The sequence below is a fragment of the Crocodylus porosus genome, unplaced genomic scaffold (genome assembly GCF_001723895.1).
Source record: "Crocodylus porosus isolate Cpor-Errol unplaced genomic scaffold, CroPor_comp1, whole genome shotgun sequence".
Classification (NCBI taxonomy): domain Eukaryota; kingdom Metazoa; phylum Chordata; order Crocodylia; family Crocodylidae; genus Crocodylus; species Crocodylus porosus.
Genome location: NW_017728907.1, coordinates 26,862,522 through 26,878,160, shown reverse-complemented (window position 1 = coordinate 26,878,160; position 15,639 = coordinate 26,862,522). Strand labels below are relative to the sequence as shown.

The 15,639-nt window shown below is 62.9% G+C and overlaps 3 protein-coding genes across 3 annotated transcripts in view; all 3 read right to left on the bottom strand.

The window, feature by feature from the left end:
• Positions 1-15,639, bottom strand: part of PDC (phosducin) — a 99,923-nt gene that overhangs the window by 15,229 nt on the left and 69,055 nt on the right. The window lies entirely within an intron of this gene.
• On the bottom strand, positions 81-5,383 carry MFSD3 (major facilitator superfamily domain containing 3). Its single transcript, XM_019530996.1, has 4 exons — positions 4,919-5,383; positions 3,194-3,901; positions 1,161-1,308; positions 81-965 (listed from the first exon to the last, which is right to left on the bottom strand). Exons 2-4 carry the CDS (start codon positions 3,873-3,875, stop codon positions 536-538), a joined length of 1,260 nt encoding a protein of 419 aa, XP_019386541.1. The 5' UTR covers positions 3,876-3,901; positions 4,919-5,383; the 3' UTR covers positions 81-535.
• RECQL4 (RecQ like helicase 4) overlaps positions 6,705-15,639 on the bottom strand; it is a 42,994-nt gene continuing 34,059 nt past the window's right edge. The window contains exons 12-24 of the mRNA XM_019530992.1: positions 15,166-15,249; positions 14,410-14,598; positions 13,954-14,136; positions 13,569-13,761; positions 12,082-12,356; positions 11,428-11,562; positions 11,118-11,244; positions 10,746-10,875; positions 9,755-9,927; positions 9,331-9,508; positions 8,765-8,939; positions 7,588-7,696; positions 6,705-6,941 (exon numbers count right to left, since the gene is read on the bottom strand). Coding sequence (XP_019386537.1) covers positions 6,820-6,941; positions 7,588-7,696; positions 8,765-8,939; positions 9,331-9,508; positions 9,755-9,927; positions 10,746-10,875; positions 11,118-11,244; positions 11,428-11,562; positions 12,082-12,356; positions 13,569-13,761; positions 13,954-14,136; positions 14,410-14,598; positions 15,166-15,249 — 2,073 coding nt within the window. The 3' untranslated portion in view covers positions 6,705-6,819. The remainder of the gene's footprint in view (positions 6,942-7,587; positions 7,697-8,764; positions 8,940-9,330; positions 9,509-9,754; positions 9,928-10,745; positions 10,876-11,117; positions 11,245-11,427; positions 11,563-12,081; positions 12,357-13,568; positions 13,762-13,953; positions 14,137-14,409; positions 14,599-15,165; positions 15,250-15,639) is intronic.

Genomic DNA, 15,639 nt, shown 5'->3' with positions numbered 1-15,639 from the left:
TATGACCCCAGCTGACTTCCTGCCCTTTGGGCAGGGGGCTGGACTCGATGATCTCCCGAGGTCCCTTCCAGCCCTAATGTCTATGAAATCAAGCCAGGGGTCCGTGTCCACCTCTGCACCTAGAGACAAGGAGCTTCCTCTCCTCTCTCTGGCGTTGCCGTGGCCCTCGAGGTATCCACAGATCCCTGCTGTGTCCCCTCTGAAGCACCTTTTCCATCCGCTGAACCTGCCTGGCTCCTCCAGCCTCTCCGCCTGTGTCTTCCAAGCCCTCGATCTTTGTTCCCTGCCCCTGGCACCTCCCTCACTTCTGGCTGAGGGGAGTTTTGCAAAGAGTTTGGATGATGGATTTGCCCAGGCTGGCTTGGACGGAGCTGACCCTGCCTCAGGAGGGGTTGGACTGTATGTGACCCTGCAGGTCCCTGCCTGCCCCACAACCTGGGACTCTAGGATTCTCCCCATCCTTTTTAAAACGTGGACCCCAGAACTGCACAGGCCCCTCGGTGAGTCCTGACCAGCGCTGAGCATTGGGGCGTGATCACGTCCCACGTGGACTCGTCCAAACCATGCCGAGTTCTCTGCCCCAGAACAACTGCCCCAGTCCTTTCCCAGACTCAGAGCGGGGTGGCGGCAAAGAGGCGGCATTTGCTGCAGGGGCCCTGAGTCTAATGCAAGGGCCTGGAGTCTGACAAGGGAACCAGAAACCAGCAGGGAGGGAGCTTGGGGGCTCCCCCAGACCCACCAGCCAGGCTCCCCAGCTGAACCACAGCTCCCGGACAATGCCCTGGGGGGCACAGGGCAGCTGCCTTGGAGCCCACTGTCTATCATGCTCCCAGAGAGACCCTGCGGGGCGCAGCTTACCGCCAAGGAGAGAGATGTGGGGGTCATACGCGAGCAGCAGCAGGGTCTGCAGGCTCAGGCCACAGAAGCGGAGCAGCAGCAGTGTCTTCAGCAGAGCCAGCGGCTGCCTGGAGGGGAGACAGACTTGAGGCAGAGGCTGCTCATGGAGCCGGGGCAGCCAGAGCTGGGCCGGCGGACTGGGCTGGGCGCCCCATCCCCACCTGGCCAAGGGGAGCATGACCTGGAGAGAGCAGCAGGGAGGACGGGGGGACACCGGGGCGGCCCGTCTGCACATCAGCCCCGGGAGCCCCCGTCTGCATTACCTCTGCCTGGACATCAGCTGCCCGCCCAGCGAGGAGCCCAGGATGGAGCAGGCCACGGCGACTATCCCGTTCCAGAGCCCCAGCTGCTGGGGCGTGAACCCGTGGTCCAGCAGGAACAGCGGGAACATGGTAGCGGCTCCCTGCTCCCCTGCAAGGGAAAGGGGTGCTGACAGCTGAGTCTCAGCCCCCAGCTCCTCCTTGGGGGCTTTCTGCCCATGGTGGGTCATACAGCCCTCACCCCTGCCCCTCTGTACTGGCAGCCACTACCTCCAACTGTCCCCTCACAAACAAGGACTGGGAACAACTGGCTGGGCTGCAGAGAAGGACCTGGGGGTTACAGTGGATCAGCAGCTGAACGGGAGCCAGCCGCATGCTCAGGTGCAAAATAAGCCAAAGCCTCCCAGGCCGTACAAGCAGCAGCATCACCTGCACATCAAGGGCAGCCCTGGGGAGGCCATCCCTGGAGTCCTGGGTCCAATTCTGGGCCCCGCATGTCAAGAAGGACGTGGACAGCTTGGAAAGAGTCCGGTGCAGGGCAGCAAACATGACCAGGGGCCTGGGAGACAAGACCTTTAAGGACAGGCTAGAAGAGCTGGGGGTATTGGGTCTGGAGGGGAGAAGCCCGAGGGGCTTCAAATCCCTGACGGACAATGGCAGAGAGGGTGGGGACGGGACTAGGAGCTACGGCCTCGCGCGGCGGAGGACAAGCCGGCTGGGGGTCAGGAGGAAGCGTGTGGCTCCGAGGGCGGCCGGGCGCTGGAGCGGGCCCCTAGAGAACTGGTGGGGTCTCCATCCTTGGACGTTTTCAAGAGCAGCTTGGACAGACACTTGTCTGGGATGGTTTTGCTGGGGGTGGTCCTGCCTTGAGCAGGGGCCTGGACTAGAGGTGACCTCCTGCGGTTTCTTCCAGCACAGCTTTCCTGTGACAGATCAGGAACAGCTTCTTCGCTCGCTGTCAGAGCAGGGAGGCAGCGGGACAGGTGGCAGAGACGGGGGGACTCTTCATCACTCAAACTGTGCAAGAAGAGTTGGATAAGCGTGAGTGGAGGATGATCTAGGTGTAGTGATGCCTGTGTTTTACTGTGGAGACTCCCCCGGCTTCTGGGCTTTGCTGGTTGCCACATGGAGCCAGGAGGGACCTCCATCCCTTGCTGCCGTGTCTGTCGGCCTTGGGGTTTTTCTCCAGCTTTCCCCCGAGGCGCTGGGTGCTGCAGCCCAGGCTGGGGCTGGGGCTGGGCTGGGCCAATGCTCTCGCTGGCACCAACCCCGCAGGGTCCTGGCTGGACAGGCTTGCCCCCCACACTCAGGCACAGCCCAGTGCTACACTGGGGCAGGAAGCGATTTCCCCCTGGTCAGACTGGTGCGCAGTGTGGAGGGGGGAGGGAGGGTTGCCTTCTTTTGCAGCAGGGGCACGGCCTCGGCCAGGGGTCTCTGGAGCATCTATTAACCTTCCACAGCAGCAGGATGTTGGTGGCCACGGCCCCCCGGCTTTCCCTGGGGCAGGTTCGGGTGTGATGTCTGGGGCTGCTGGGGTGATGGTAGTCTTACGAAGAGTTTAGGTGATGGTTTGTCTGGGCTGGTTTGGACGGGGCTGATCCTGCCTCGGGAGGGGGTTGGCTTGGATGGGACTCTGCAGGTTCCTCCCAAACCGAATTCCCTGTGATGAACTAGGACCCGCTGGGTGATGACAGAGCGGATGGAGATGGGCTTTGCTCTGTGGGTTTCGGAGACAGGACGAGGAGCAACAGCCTCAAGCTGCAGCAGGGGAAACTGAAGCTGGAGATGAGGAGAAATACTCTGACTCTGAGAGGGGTTCAGCACTGGAACAAGCTGCCCAGGGGAGTGCAGGATCTCCATCCTTGGAAACCTTCAAGGGCAGGTTGGATGGACACACTTGCTGGGGTGGTTCAACCAGGGCTAATCCTGCCTGGTGCAGGGGGCTGCACTAGGTGTGGCTTCGTGAGGTCCCTCCCAGCTTGAAGTTCCCGTGACCCAATGCCGTGACTGTGCGGGACCCTCTTTCCCCAACTCACCCAGCTTGTAGAGAAGGACGAATCCTGCGGTCCACGGGGTGCCTGGCACGCAGAGAACCTCCCGGACAATCCTCCGCGGCTCAAGGGTCCCGGCTTGGGCTTGGCTCTCCCAGCTGGGGGGCCGCGGCAGGAGCCGCAGCACCGGTGCCTTGCACACGTACAGCACGGCCACAAGGTAGACGGTGGCCAGGAGGCAGAAGAGAGTCCTCCAGCCCACGCGGTGCAGGACGGCGAGCATCCCGCCGCCCGCCAGCACTGAGCCCAGCTTATAGGCCACTACCTGGATCGCGTTGCCGTGACCCACTTCGTCCCGCGCCAGGAGCTGAACAGCCACGCCGTCCACCGCCACGTCCTGCAGCGAGGCCAGGAGGTTCATGACCCCCAGCGCCAGCGCCAGGGGCAGGAAGTCGGTCTCCGGCGACAGGGCGGCGCAGACGAGGCAGGCCAGCGCCAACCCGGCCATGCTGAGCGCCAGCCAGGCCCGCAGGGCGCCACACCGGTCCACGCAGGGCGCCCACAGCACCTTGAGCACCCAGGGCAGGTAGAGCACCTTGGCCAGGCTGACACGGGTGAGGGACAGGCCGGCGCTGCGCAGGTAGACGGGCAGCAGGCCGGACTGCAGCCCATAGGGCAGCCCCTGCACGAAGTACAGCGTCCCCAGCAGCGCGTACTTGGCCTTCATCCTTCCCGCCCGCTGGGGGCGCGGGCCTGCAGGGGGAGGCAGAGCCGGGGGCTCAGGTGTGGCCGCGAAGGCCTGGCCCGGCCCCGGGGCTGCGCATGTCACAGGACACGTGAGTGTACATGCCACGGGACACACATGTGCACGAACCCATGAGATGTGCACACCCACGCCATGGGACACCTGGGCACCAAGGCATGTGCACACCCATGCCACAGGACACGTGGGCACCCATGAAATGCACCCAAGCCACGGGACATATGCACCCATGAGGTGTGTGCAACCACACCACGGGACACATGCGCACCCATGAGATGTGTGCACCCACGCTATGGGACACGTGCACCCATGAGACCTATGCAACCATGCCACAGGACATGTGTGCCCCCGTGAAATGTGCACACCCATGCCTTGGGACACGTATGAACCCACGAGATGTGCACACCCATGCCACGGGACACCTGGGCACTGAGGCATGTGCACATCCACCCCATGGGGCACATATGCACCTAGGCATGTGTACCCATGCCACAAGACATATGTGCACCCACAAGGTGTGTGTGCAACCATGCCACAGGACATGTGTGCAACCGCACTACAGGACACGCACACCCACGAGGCATGTGCAACCACACCACGGGACACATGCATCCATGAGATGTGTACACCTGCCATGGGATACGTGTGCACCCACGCTGCGGGACATGTACCCACAAGATGTGTGCACCCACACCATGGGACACGTGGGCACCCACCCACAGGACACGCATGCAGTGCCATGGCAACCGCCCCTGGCACCGTGGTAATGGGCAACCTGTAGCCACACGATGTGGCCAGGATACAGGCAGCCCCAATGCTGTTGTGGCAACCGTTGCCATGGTGCCCACCCCTCCTGCTGCCATGGCAACTAAGATACCGTGGGGATCCCCTTGTGGTCTAGGCACCCCGCCTCCACGCGGCCACCAAGCGCCAGGGCAACAGTCACCCTAGCAACAGACGGCCACCCAATCCTGGAGGCCCCCTGCTCCCCCAAACCCTGCACCTACAGCAGCCCTCGCTCCTCCACGGCCATCGACAACGCGGAAGCGTCGGCTAGAGCGGGGCCTCTTCCCGCCCGGCTCGTTAGCCTCGCCCACCGCCCAGCCATTGGCTACTCACGGGGCCCTCCTGGTTCCGCCGCTCACTGCTCTCCCCGGCTCTTCTGGCCCGGATCTCGCTCCACTCTATGGTGGTGGAGGACCGAAGCGAGCCCCCCAGCAGCAGCCGACGCTGGCACCGCCCGGCCGTGCCCGTCCCTGCTGCGCTGCCCCAAACTGTGCCACCGCCCCCGGAAAGCCGCCTGTGTCTGGCAAAGTACCCCGCCCCAGGGGGAAGCACGGCTGGGCTTTGTCCAGCGGGCAGAAGTTCGTTCAAGCGGTGCAGCGTGCCCCGTCCAGCCCCGAACGCCCACCGTGCTCTGTCTGTGACCAAGGGGCAGCTTAAAGTGCCGTGAAGCTGTGCACGTCTGTTAAGTCACGGCCATAAAGTGCTTTAAATGGCAAAACAAACAAAGAAGAAACTTCTGTCCATAGCCTAGGGCTTGACCATTGCTCGTCTCTCACCAGGCAGGGACGAGGGGCACGCGCGGACCGAGCAGGAGGCAGTTTAACACGAACACCAGGGAGGTCCTTCCCCCCCAGGGGGGCTCGTGGCCCGAGGGGTGGTGGGAGCAGAGAGCTCGGCCACGTGCACCAGGGCTTGGACACGTGCGTGGAGGAAAGGGGCATCGGTGGCTCTGGGGCAGGAGCGAGGGCACGGCCTCTTCATCGCCCTGCCTGGACCTCAGCGCTGGAGGCTGCAGGGAGAGGGGAACAAGGGAAAACCCTGCTCGGACCCGGTCACTCCCTGCAGCTCCATGGGACGCAGGGGATGGGCAGGATGGACCTGGGATCTGCTGCAGTCCACGGCAGCTCTTACACTCTTACGTCTGGCACTGCTGGCTGCCCTGACACTGCGCCGTGCCCCGGCCCCCGCTGACGCTGCCCACCCCGTCCTCCCCACCACACGCAGAGTGGCCCCTGCTGCCCCCTGCACCGTTAGAGCGGGGGGGGGGCAGCCTCATGGAGCACGTTCATGGAGCCTGGCTCTGCCCTCTGTGCTCCGGGGATGAGACGCACCCTCTGCCCCAGCTTCCGGGTCCAGCCCTCGGCAGCCTCTGCCCCAGGCTGGGTCAGCTGGAGTCCTGGAGAAGCCTGACCCCCAGTGAGCCCAGAGCTGCCCGGGCAGGTGGGGGTTGGACGTGGAGAAACAGGCCTGAAATATCTATTTGTGACACAAGACTGCAGGGAAAAGCAGAGCAGGCAGTTTCCCTGCAGGGAGCGTGGCCTCACATGCTTCACCCGGGGCAGTGCCAGCTCCAAGGCGGGAGCCCCTTCAAAACCGGTTGCACGTGTGTGTGCTTGGTGAGCAGGTGGACAAAATCACCAGGCTGCTGCCTGCAAAGATTTAACAGGTACAAGAGGACCGGGGGGGCGGTGTTCAGAACTGCCTGGGCTCCTGCCTGGGTTGGAGGCTTCTTGCCCAGACACCCAGCACCCCCCTGCCCTTACACTGGGACCACAGCAGCGTTCCCCAGTCTGCCCCATTTCCCGGGACATGTTGGCTGTCGATGAAAACCACGAGCCAGGGTCTCAAGGATGCCTGAGTCCCTTGGACTGGCCTTGGGAGCAAGGCAGCGATTTCTTTACCCAGTGCCCTTGGGGAAGTCACTCCATGTACCCATCCTGCACCACCCCCAGAGCCAGGCCACAGTGCCCACAGCAGGGGGGCCGAGACAAGAATTGGGACACTTTTAAAAAAGCTGCTGTGGTTTATTAGTTCCATGACAAAACCAAACTAAACGCTGTACAAGAGGGAAGAGAGTTCCAGGAGGTGACGCCGTATGGCCCAGACTGCCCGGCCCCTGGGCTCACTTCCAGCCCAGGATCTCCTCGGTGGCCAGGCGCATGAGCCGGTGGAAGTCAAAATGCAGGTATTTCCTCCAGAACCGGCGGTCTCGCCCGTATACCTGTGCGGGGTAACACGGGCTCCCTGCGCAGAGGGGCTGAGCGTGAGCCCTTCTTTACCTAGTGCCGGGCCCAGGCAAAGGGGCCAAAGCTTTCAAGAAGTCAGAGCCCGGAGCACAGGCAGCTGCAGCCTGGTTATGCCAAGCCCAGCACTAGGGCAAGGTAGATATTGCCCCATCCCACTGGGGTCTCTGGCAGGCTGTAGTGATGGCCCTGGACTGATCAGATTCGGGAGGGGCTGAGCCTAGCAGCTCTGAAAGCCTGAGACTCAGCTGCTGGAACTCAGGGAGGCAGCAATGGGGGGTGGCTGCTGTGGGAGACAGCACCCAGGCCATGGCTGGAGTCGCTGGGGAAGAGGGGACCTGCCTACTACATGTGCAGTGACTCCTCCCCGACAGTGTCCTGCTTCTCTGGTGCATGGGTTAGACCTGAGCTAGGGGTGCTGAGGGCAGAGGGGAAGTGCACAGCTCCTCGATGGGAGCTGCCCAAGACATGCATGCGTGCGGAGAACCAAAAACCTTTAAAGGAGTCGGGGCCTGAAAACGAGGATGGGGTGTGGCGAGGCTGAAGCAGGGGCAAAGGGGGGCTACCTGAGTGCTGCCTGGGATGCTGGGGGAATTGTACTGGGCAAGCGGCCCAGGGAGGGAGACAGGGCCCAGGCCTCAACTCACCGATGCCGTGGAATATCCTGGCGATGGCTCGGCCGGAGAACTTCTCCTCGGGGCGGATGGACAGGAAATGCCGGATGTCTGCGCGGACCTGGGCTTCCCCGTCCTGCAGCTGTGGAGCAAGCACTGTGCTGAGCATCGTAGGTAAGGGGAGGTTTGGGCACAATCTTGCTGCACCTGCAGAACTGCTCCAACCCTGCACATTTCCCTCTTTCTGCAGCTGCACGGTGGGAAATGGGGCCCCAGACCTCAACCTGCTGCTCTCAGGACGCAGGCAGCTGGGTCTGGTCTCTCCTCCACAAGCCCAACAGAGCCAGGCTTAGGAATGAGGAGCTCTCCTGTTCAGGAGATGAAGGTGCCTCTGCCTCCAAGCACGGACACGGCAAATAAACCCTCCACATGGCACTCAGAGGCTCCATCAGCCCCCAGCAGCAGGCAGAAACGGCTCCCTGTGCCACAGCAGACCCAGGACACAATGCTGAAGGCTGGTCCTGGCCCTGACAGCAAGATCCCCCTCGACTTGGGAACAGGCAGCAAGAACTCACAAAACCACAGAGCCGGGGGGCTGGCAGGGAGCTGCAGGGTCACAGTCTGAGCAGGGAGGAAATCCCTTCCTGTGCCAGTGCAGCACTGGGCTGAGCTTGTGTGCAGGGGCAAGACCCTCCAGCCAGGACCTAGTGTCTCTGGGGGAGGCTTAAAACCCCCACAATATATGTAGCAGAAAGGTAGGGGTGGGGACAGGATTCCTTCCCAGCCCCATGCAGCAACCAGCACAGCCCAGAAGCCTGGGACATCCCCACAGCAGAGCATGGGCATCGCTGTGCCTCGATCCTCCCCGCCCAGTGCTTGTCCACCCTCTCCTTGACACCTCTCCCACAGCCTTGCTGTTCCAATGGCCCTGCTCTTCTACAACCTCCCCACGGCTTGCAGAGGAGTGCACGGGCACCCAAGTGACCCATCCCTTGGGCAGAAAGAGGACCCAGGAGCTGGATCTGAGCGTGGGCTAGGCTGCCAGTGTCCATATCTGATCAGGACAGGTACTGGCTGCTTTGGAGGAAGAAGATGAAAGCCAAGGAATGTAGAGTGACCTGTCCAGCCCTGCCCTGCAAGGCAGCCAGAGGAGCCTGGGGAGAGGAGCCCCAGGGCCGAGGTAACCAAGCTCCCTGCCTGCTGCCCTCACCTTCAGGTCACTGAGGTCATCCTCATCCACCTCCTCCTCATCCCCCTTGCAGGTTGGCTCAGCCCCCTGAGTCACAGGCTCCTTCTCAAAGTAGTCCTTCAGCAAGGCCTTCAGCTGGGCGCTCCTCTCCTCGGCCCCGAGCTGCGAGGGCAGGTCCCAGGTCTGCAGGGCCACGCTGCCAGGGAAGGAGCATGAGCTGAGCTGGGGGTTGGCTAAGGGAGGGGACAGGTGTGCCTGCTCCCAACTCCCCTGCTCCAGTCATTCCAGGACCCGGCTCAAAGATCCCTCCCCGTGCTTCCCTGAGGTGCCCAGGAGTGCCCCAACCCCAGCAGCTCAGCTCCTGGCCCCAGCAGCAGATACAGGGTCTGGGTGCACTGGGGGGGCACCCTGCAGCCTCCAGTGCCTCATCCTGGCTTCCCAGTGCCATGCTCCACCGTGGGCTCCCAGGGCCTGACGTTACAATCCAGGGGTTGGGGCTGGGTGAGGTACTAGTGCCTGCCCCATGCAGATGCCCTGAGAGAGGCAGCAGGCATGGAGAGGCTCCCTGTGGCATGGCCGGTGCTCACCGCTGGAAGGCGTGGAAGCAGGCTCGCAGCTGATGCAGGGCGGCCGCCTCACGGGCACTCACACGGCAATGCAGGAAGTCGCACATGGCATCCAGCTCTGCGGGCGTGAGGTCACCAGGGGAGCGCAGGTGGAAGGACGGCTCGCTGAACTCCACCAGGACCCTGCTCCTGCCACGGCCTGGGGACACAGGTGAGTACAGGCGACTGTGATGCGGGTGAAGCTGCAGCCCCATTCAGGGAACCCAAGCTGCCAGGGCTCCGCACAGACCCAGAGGAGCTATAGCCTCCAGTGGCTCGGCCCCGGGCACAGCTGTGCCCATGCACACGACAGCCGCAGGCCCCTACAGAGGACATGGGGCCTGGGTGCCGTGGGGAGGGCCAAGCGCTGCACTCTCTTCCCCCCCAGTGCCCGGCAGCCCCTCACCTGTCTGCAGTGCAGGGCTCCACTGGAGCTGGCGCAGTGCTCGCTTCACAGGCACCACCTCCCAGCCCATGGAGTCGCTCAGCGCCACCACGTCAAACTCTACGGAGCTGGCCTGCACGTGGTCCCTCCCTGCCAGGCGCTCCTGGGCCAGGAACACAGCCACAGGTGGACAGCTGGGAGCAGGGGGCAACAGGGAGGTTGGGGCAGGAAAGCAAAGCAGAACCCAGAGCCGGCACCAGAGGAAATCCTTCCCAGAGAGCAGGGGAGCAGCCATGGAGCCACAAATGCTGCAAGTGTCGCCCTCCTGCCATAGCCCTGGGCCTGACCTTTTGCCAGAGCTCCCAACCTCACTGGGGGAGGGGACAGAGGAGCTCACTTGTGCAAGGAGCTTTGCACATCTATGTACTTGCACGGGCTCTGCCTCCTGCACCCACTCCATGGGCCCCAGACCCGCCTGCCCCCGACACTCCAAAGGAAGGGCATGGGCAGCGCAACACGTGTGGGCAGCCATGCACAAGCAATTCCTGCTGCATCTGAGCTCAGTACTGCAGGCCCGGGGCCAATCCAGCAGCCATGTCCCCAGCCCCCGTCTCCTGTGACCCCCCGAGGCAGCTGCTGGAGCGCACACAGGGTCCTCGGGTAGCATCAAGCTGGTGATGTTACAGGGCTGGCCAGCAGGGGGTGCTGCGAGACCACACAACGCCTCTGCTCCCACCCGCGTGGGCTGAAATCCCCCCTGGTCCCACCAAGGAGCTGGGTCTCTACCCTGCTATCCTTTGCCTCTGGCACCAAGGACCTCCCCAGGCAGCTGCCAGGCCCCACACACACTGAGGGGTGCAAGCCGCCCAGCTCTTTGGGTTCAACAATCCCCCGGCCCCCGGCAAGGCGGCATCGGGCAGCCAAGGTAGCAGCTCAGCCAGCACCTCTGGGCCCAGCAGCTGAGAGTCGGTGGTGTCCCAGCACCATTCCCCCGACCCATGGCAGTGGTTACCTCCTGGCAACGGCACGGAGCTGCTGGGGGCCCCCATAGCACAGCAGGCGGCAGGAGGAGAGGGTGGGGTGCAGCAGCTCCACCCAGCGCTGGGGGTGCAGCTCCAGGTAGCACAGCAGAGTCTCGATTGCTGTGAGGGGGGAAGAGGAGAAGAGGGGCAAAAGCTGGGACTTGCCTCGCTGGGGACCCCCCCGGCCCTGGCCTGAGAGCAGGGTGCGCTGTGGCCCTGGTGTGCCAAGGGGGACACTGCCTGCTCTGGCCATGCTGCACCCGTGGCCCAGCTGGCTCAGGACCCGATGCCCGAGACACCCAATTCCCCATGGTGCAGGGGTCCGGCCCAGCCTTCTCCCACCTGCCCAGCCCAAGCCTCACCCTCCTCTCGCATGTCCAGGGACTCCACAGTCTGCTGGATGGGGATGGCGCGCAGGTGCCTGTAGCACACTCGGGGCTGGTCAAGCATCTCAAGCTCCAACATCTCCATGTCAGACACCTCCTTGCCCTGCAAGGAACACCGTGAGTCCTTCAGGGCATGGGGTACCAGGAGAGGGCAGGGACCTACAGCCCAGTGCCTCAGTGATTTGGCACCCTTATCCGCTCCCCCTCCACAACAGCACACCCCCTGGGTGCCAGGGGCCAGCAGGCCCGGCTTGGACCCTGCTGGCTGCCAGGGGCCAATCCTCACCTTGCCGAGGTCATGCTGCTGGTGATGCTCCCGGCACTTGCAGGGAGGAAAAACTTTCTGCACAAGTTTCTTGATAGTGAAAAAATCAACTGTGTCGGCATAGATGTGCCGCCGCAGCTCATGCAGGTCCCTGCCCTGCAGAGGAGAAGGGGTCAGGGGCCAGAGTGAACAGAGGCAAGACCCCAACCCAAGCTGCCCTCTGGCATGGGGTCACTGGCTCTGGGGGCCAGTTAGGGACCAAGGGGCTGCAGGGGAGGAGCAGGCTTCGGGCCTTGGCTCCACGGAGTCTTGCTGGGTCCATTGCCAGGACTGGATTTAACCCACCCCATGAGATGTGGGGCCTCAGGTGGGTAGAGGGCAATGCCAGGCTAATGGCCTGGTCTCACCCCAGCAAGATGGGCTGGGCAGGGAGGAGCCTGCCTGTTGAAGCTGGCAGGGAACCTGCATTGCCCACAGGTCTCCTGCCACCTCTGGGCTGGACCCACCCTGTGATGGGCTCCAGCAGCACAGGCCTCCCCAGCCCACGGGGGCATTGCCCTGCTCCCACTGGGCTCACGGGGTGCGGGGAAAAGCTCCAGGGAGCCTGCAGAACCAACCCCCTCCCAGCAAGGCCCAGCCAGGACGTGGGCAACCAGATGGCACTGCCCCCCTCACCTCGGGGTCCAAGAAGAGGTGGCAGTGGGCAGGCTGGCCATCCCGCCCTGCACGCCCGATCTCCTGCACATAGCTCTCAAAGGTCTTGGGCATGTTGTAGTGCACCACGCCACGCACGTCGGGCTTGTCCAGCCCCATGCCAAAGGCCACTGTGGCCACCACGACCCGCAGCTCCCCACGCATGAAGCTGTTCTGGACACGGCGGCGCTCGGCAGGTGACATGCCGCCATGGTAGGCATCGGCCACCCACTTCAGCGGCCGCTGGGCCTTCTTGGCTGTGCCAGCAGCATGGGGGAGAGCAGGAAAGGGGTGTTAGTAGCACTTCATTCCTGTCATTGCTACCGCTGGGTGCTCCTGGCTCTGCATAGCACGGCTCAGGGAAGCCGCAGGGGATGAGAACATCAGAGCTGCCTGGACTGGGTCAGACCCTAGGTCTGTCCTGCCCAGTCTCTCGTGTCCCATGGAGCAGAGAGCAGAGGCTGAAGGGAGTAACTGGGGCTGAGCAGGGTTTTCCCCTGTTCCTCTCTCCCTGCAGCCTCCAGCGCTGAAGTCCAGGCAGGTCTGGTGCACAGGTTGTGCTCCTCACTCCTATGCTTAACAGTGACTGATGCCCCTTTCCTCCATGCCCTTGTGAATCTGGCTGAGCTCTCGGCTCCCGCCACCTCTGGGGGCCACGAGACCCCCACTTTAATGCTGCATTGAGGGGAAAAGACCTTCCTGGTATTAGTGTTAAACTGCAGCCCGCTCAGTCCACGTGTGACCCTTGCTCGTGTCTGGTGAGGGACAGTCAGTAATGAATCCCAGGGACTTTCTCTTCCCCATTGCGTGTTGTAAACCTTTTTCCTGCCTCCTCCAGCGTCTCTTCTCTAGACTGCCCAGGCCTGGCCTTGTGGGTCTCTTCTCCTTAGGAAAGCCCCTCTGTACCCCTCATCATCCTTTCTGCCCTTTTCTCATTCCTCCATCTCCTTTTGCAGGTGCAGGGCCCCAGCGCTGGGTGCAGGATTCAGCGCAGGCGTCCCATGTATAAAGGGGCACCGCGATACTTTCAGATTTGTTCCCAATTCCCTTCTTCATTGTCTCCGGCCTTGTTTGCTGCTTTAACGGCTGCTGAGTACAGAGCTATATTTTCAGCAAACTGCCCCCAGTGACTCCCAGATCTCTTCCTTGTGTGCTAACAGCTCACACAGAGCCCTAGGAGCTGGACAAGAGCAAGGATCGCCTGTCCCCAGTGGGTACCACAGAGCGGTCCCAACAGAACGTGCTCACCTGTCCTCAACTGGGAAAAACCTGAATGGTGCCAGGACACCCAGGGCTACAGCTAAAGGCCCAGGGTCTGCAGCGTCACATGCTGCCCCCCCAGCCAGGTGCTGGTAGCTTCTGCTTTATGACAGAGCTGCCCACACCACAGCCTTGCCTAGCTCCAGCAAGAGGGCTGTAACGTGGTTCCCCCACCCCCATGCTAGAGGCCCCAGCCGCCCCTCCTTTACCCTTTGCGCCCTTCTTCGGCCTCGTCCCATCCTCCTCCTGCTCCACCAGGGTCACAGGCCCCCGCAGCACCGTGCCCTGGAGGCAGATGCGGAGCAGCGTGGCGACGCGGGCCGTCTCCTCACGGCGTGTGCAGTACACAATCACTGAGTCTAGGCATGCGAACGGCTGCCCCTGCAGCAGGGAGACCAGGGCCTGAAAACAAAGGGGTGGGGGGGTGAGCCTCTGGGTCCAGGTGCCTCATGGCAATGTACCCATTCCAGGGCTGTGAAACCCCAGTGCCTGTATCAGCCGCCACCACGTGGGGACGTTAGGCTGCCCTAGGGACCAGACAGGCCTTATACGAGGGGGGAAGGAGTGGCCAAAAGAGCCCTGGCCCTGCCCTACCTGGTCCTTGTCCCTGTCCATGGAGACAGAGAGGTGAAGGTTTGGCGGCACAGCGGCCGAGCGCACGGCAATCCCCTCTTCCTCCTGGATGCCCAAGTGATGGGCCACGTCCCGTGCTGTGGCCAGTGTGGCCGTGGCTGTGAGGCCCAGCAGACAGCGCACGCCCAGGCGCTCCCGGAGAACCTGCCACAGGAGGAGGCGTTAGGTGCTGGTGGCTGGGTTGGGACTGGCACCCATGATGCACCCTGTCCCCATCCCCATTAGCTCTTCCAGACAGCACCAGCCTGCCCGCAGCTCATAGCCGCCTGCCCATGTCTGGATTTAGTCCCCACACCCTGGAGACCCTGCCAGGAGCCTGTGGCACCATCTCCTCTCCCCTGTGGCAGCATTATGGCATGGTAGAGCCTTTGCAGCACAGGTATAAGCATCCCTCCCCACCTTGCCATCATCCTTCACCTTGCAGAGCCGCAGGTAGCAGGGGCGGAAGTTGTGGGACCACTCGGAGACGCAGTGGGCTTCATCGATGCAGGCAAACGCCACGGGGGGCAGCTGGTCGGCTGAGGGCAGGCAGGTGGAGCCCACCCCACTTCCGCCCACCAGGGCCTCAGGGGAGAGTAGGAGGACGTGCACCTTTCCTGCCTTCACCTGCAAGCACACGGCACCCCGTGAGCCCTGCGCTGGGCAGGAACCCATGTGGACACCCTCCCAAAGACACCTCCGGGGCTGGGGGGGCAAACAGAGGGGCTCTGAGCCTCTGGATACAAAGTCCTCTGCTCCCAAACACGTACATGGGGCAGTCAGGCTCTCACACGTACAAACCCCCAGCTGGAGCTCCCGGCCCTGTCCAAGTGAGCCCAGAAAAGGATACGGAGTGCTGTGAAAGCACAAAGGCCCTCCTGGTACAGCTTCAGGCCCGAGGCCCCATTCTGCAGTTGCTGCTGTAAAGACAAGCTGCAAGCAAGAATGCAACAGCCCAGGGCCCAGCCGGCTGTGCACGAGTCCCCTTGGGCAGTGGGGTAGCGACTGATGCCCCCACAGTGATATCCAGCATTGAGGGGAGCCCTCAATACGCTCAGCCAGTGCCAGGCTTAGAGCAGGCACTGCCCGCAATGCCAGCCCTATGGCCCCAGGGTCCTGACACCCTTCAAGGGGGCAGAGGGGTCTGAGGGCAGACAGATGCACAGCCCAGAGGAAGGCTGCAGCTCTGCTCACCTGCTCCATCGCAGCCTCTCTCTGGCTCTTGGACATGTTGGAGTGAATGCACACGGCCTTCAGGCATGCAGGAAGCCCTGAGACCTAAAAGCAAAGCTTGTTATGTGTGCGTCAAGTGAACTGAGGTCGGTGGCCTCCCTGTTTGGGGCCTGGCTTGGGGCCTGAAGCAGCCAGTGCTCAGGGGCTCTGGTCCAGCCCTCGCCGGGCCAGAAAGGTCAGGTGAAGGGGTGAAAACCCAGCGCTGTCCTCCCTTTCCTCCCTGCTGGGAATGTGACTTGGAGGAGAAGAGCAGCAGAGCCTGGGAGAGGCAAGTCAGGGACTTGGCAGAGGAGAGAGGCACAGAGACACGGGGGGAGCCAGGAGCCATGTCTCCCGGAACAGACTTGGGATGGGGCGATGCCTGGGGCTGTGTCAGGGGACGACTGTGTCATGCGGCTCTGAGGCTGGACACGGGGTTTGTCGGGGAGCGGGGTG

Bases quoted from the DNA above. Each gene is read 5' to 3' on its own strand.
- MFSD3 (XM_019530996.1), bottom strand. From the start codon at position 3,875: ATGAAGGCCAAGTACGCGCTGCTGGGGACGCTGTACTTCGTGCAGGGG. The intron at 1,309-3,193 runs GTGAGTTGGGGA...TTTCCCTTGCAG, and splicing joins CGTCCTTCTCTACAAGCTGG to GGGAGCAGGGAGCCGCTACC. The intron at 966-1,160 runs GTAATGCAGACG...TCTCCCCTCCAG, and splicing joins CAGCTGATGTCCAGGCAGAG to GCAGCCGCTGGCTCTGCTGA.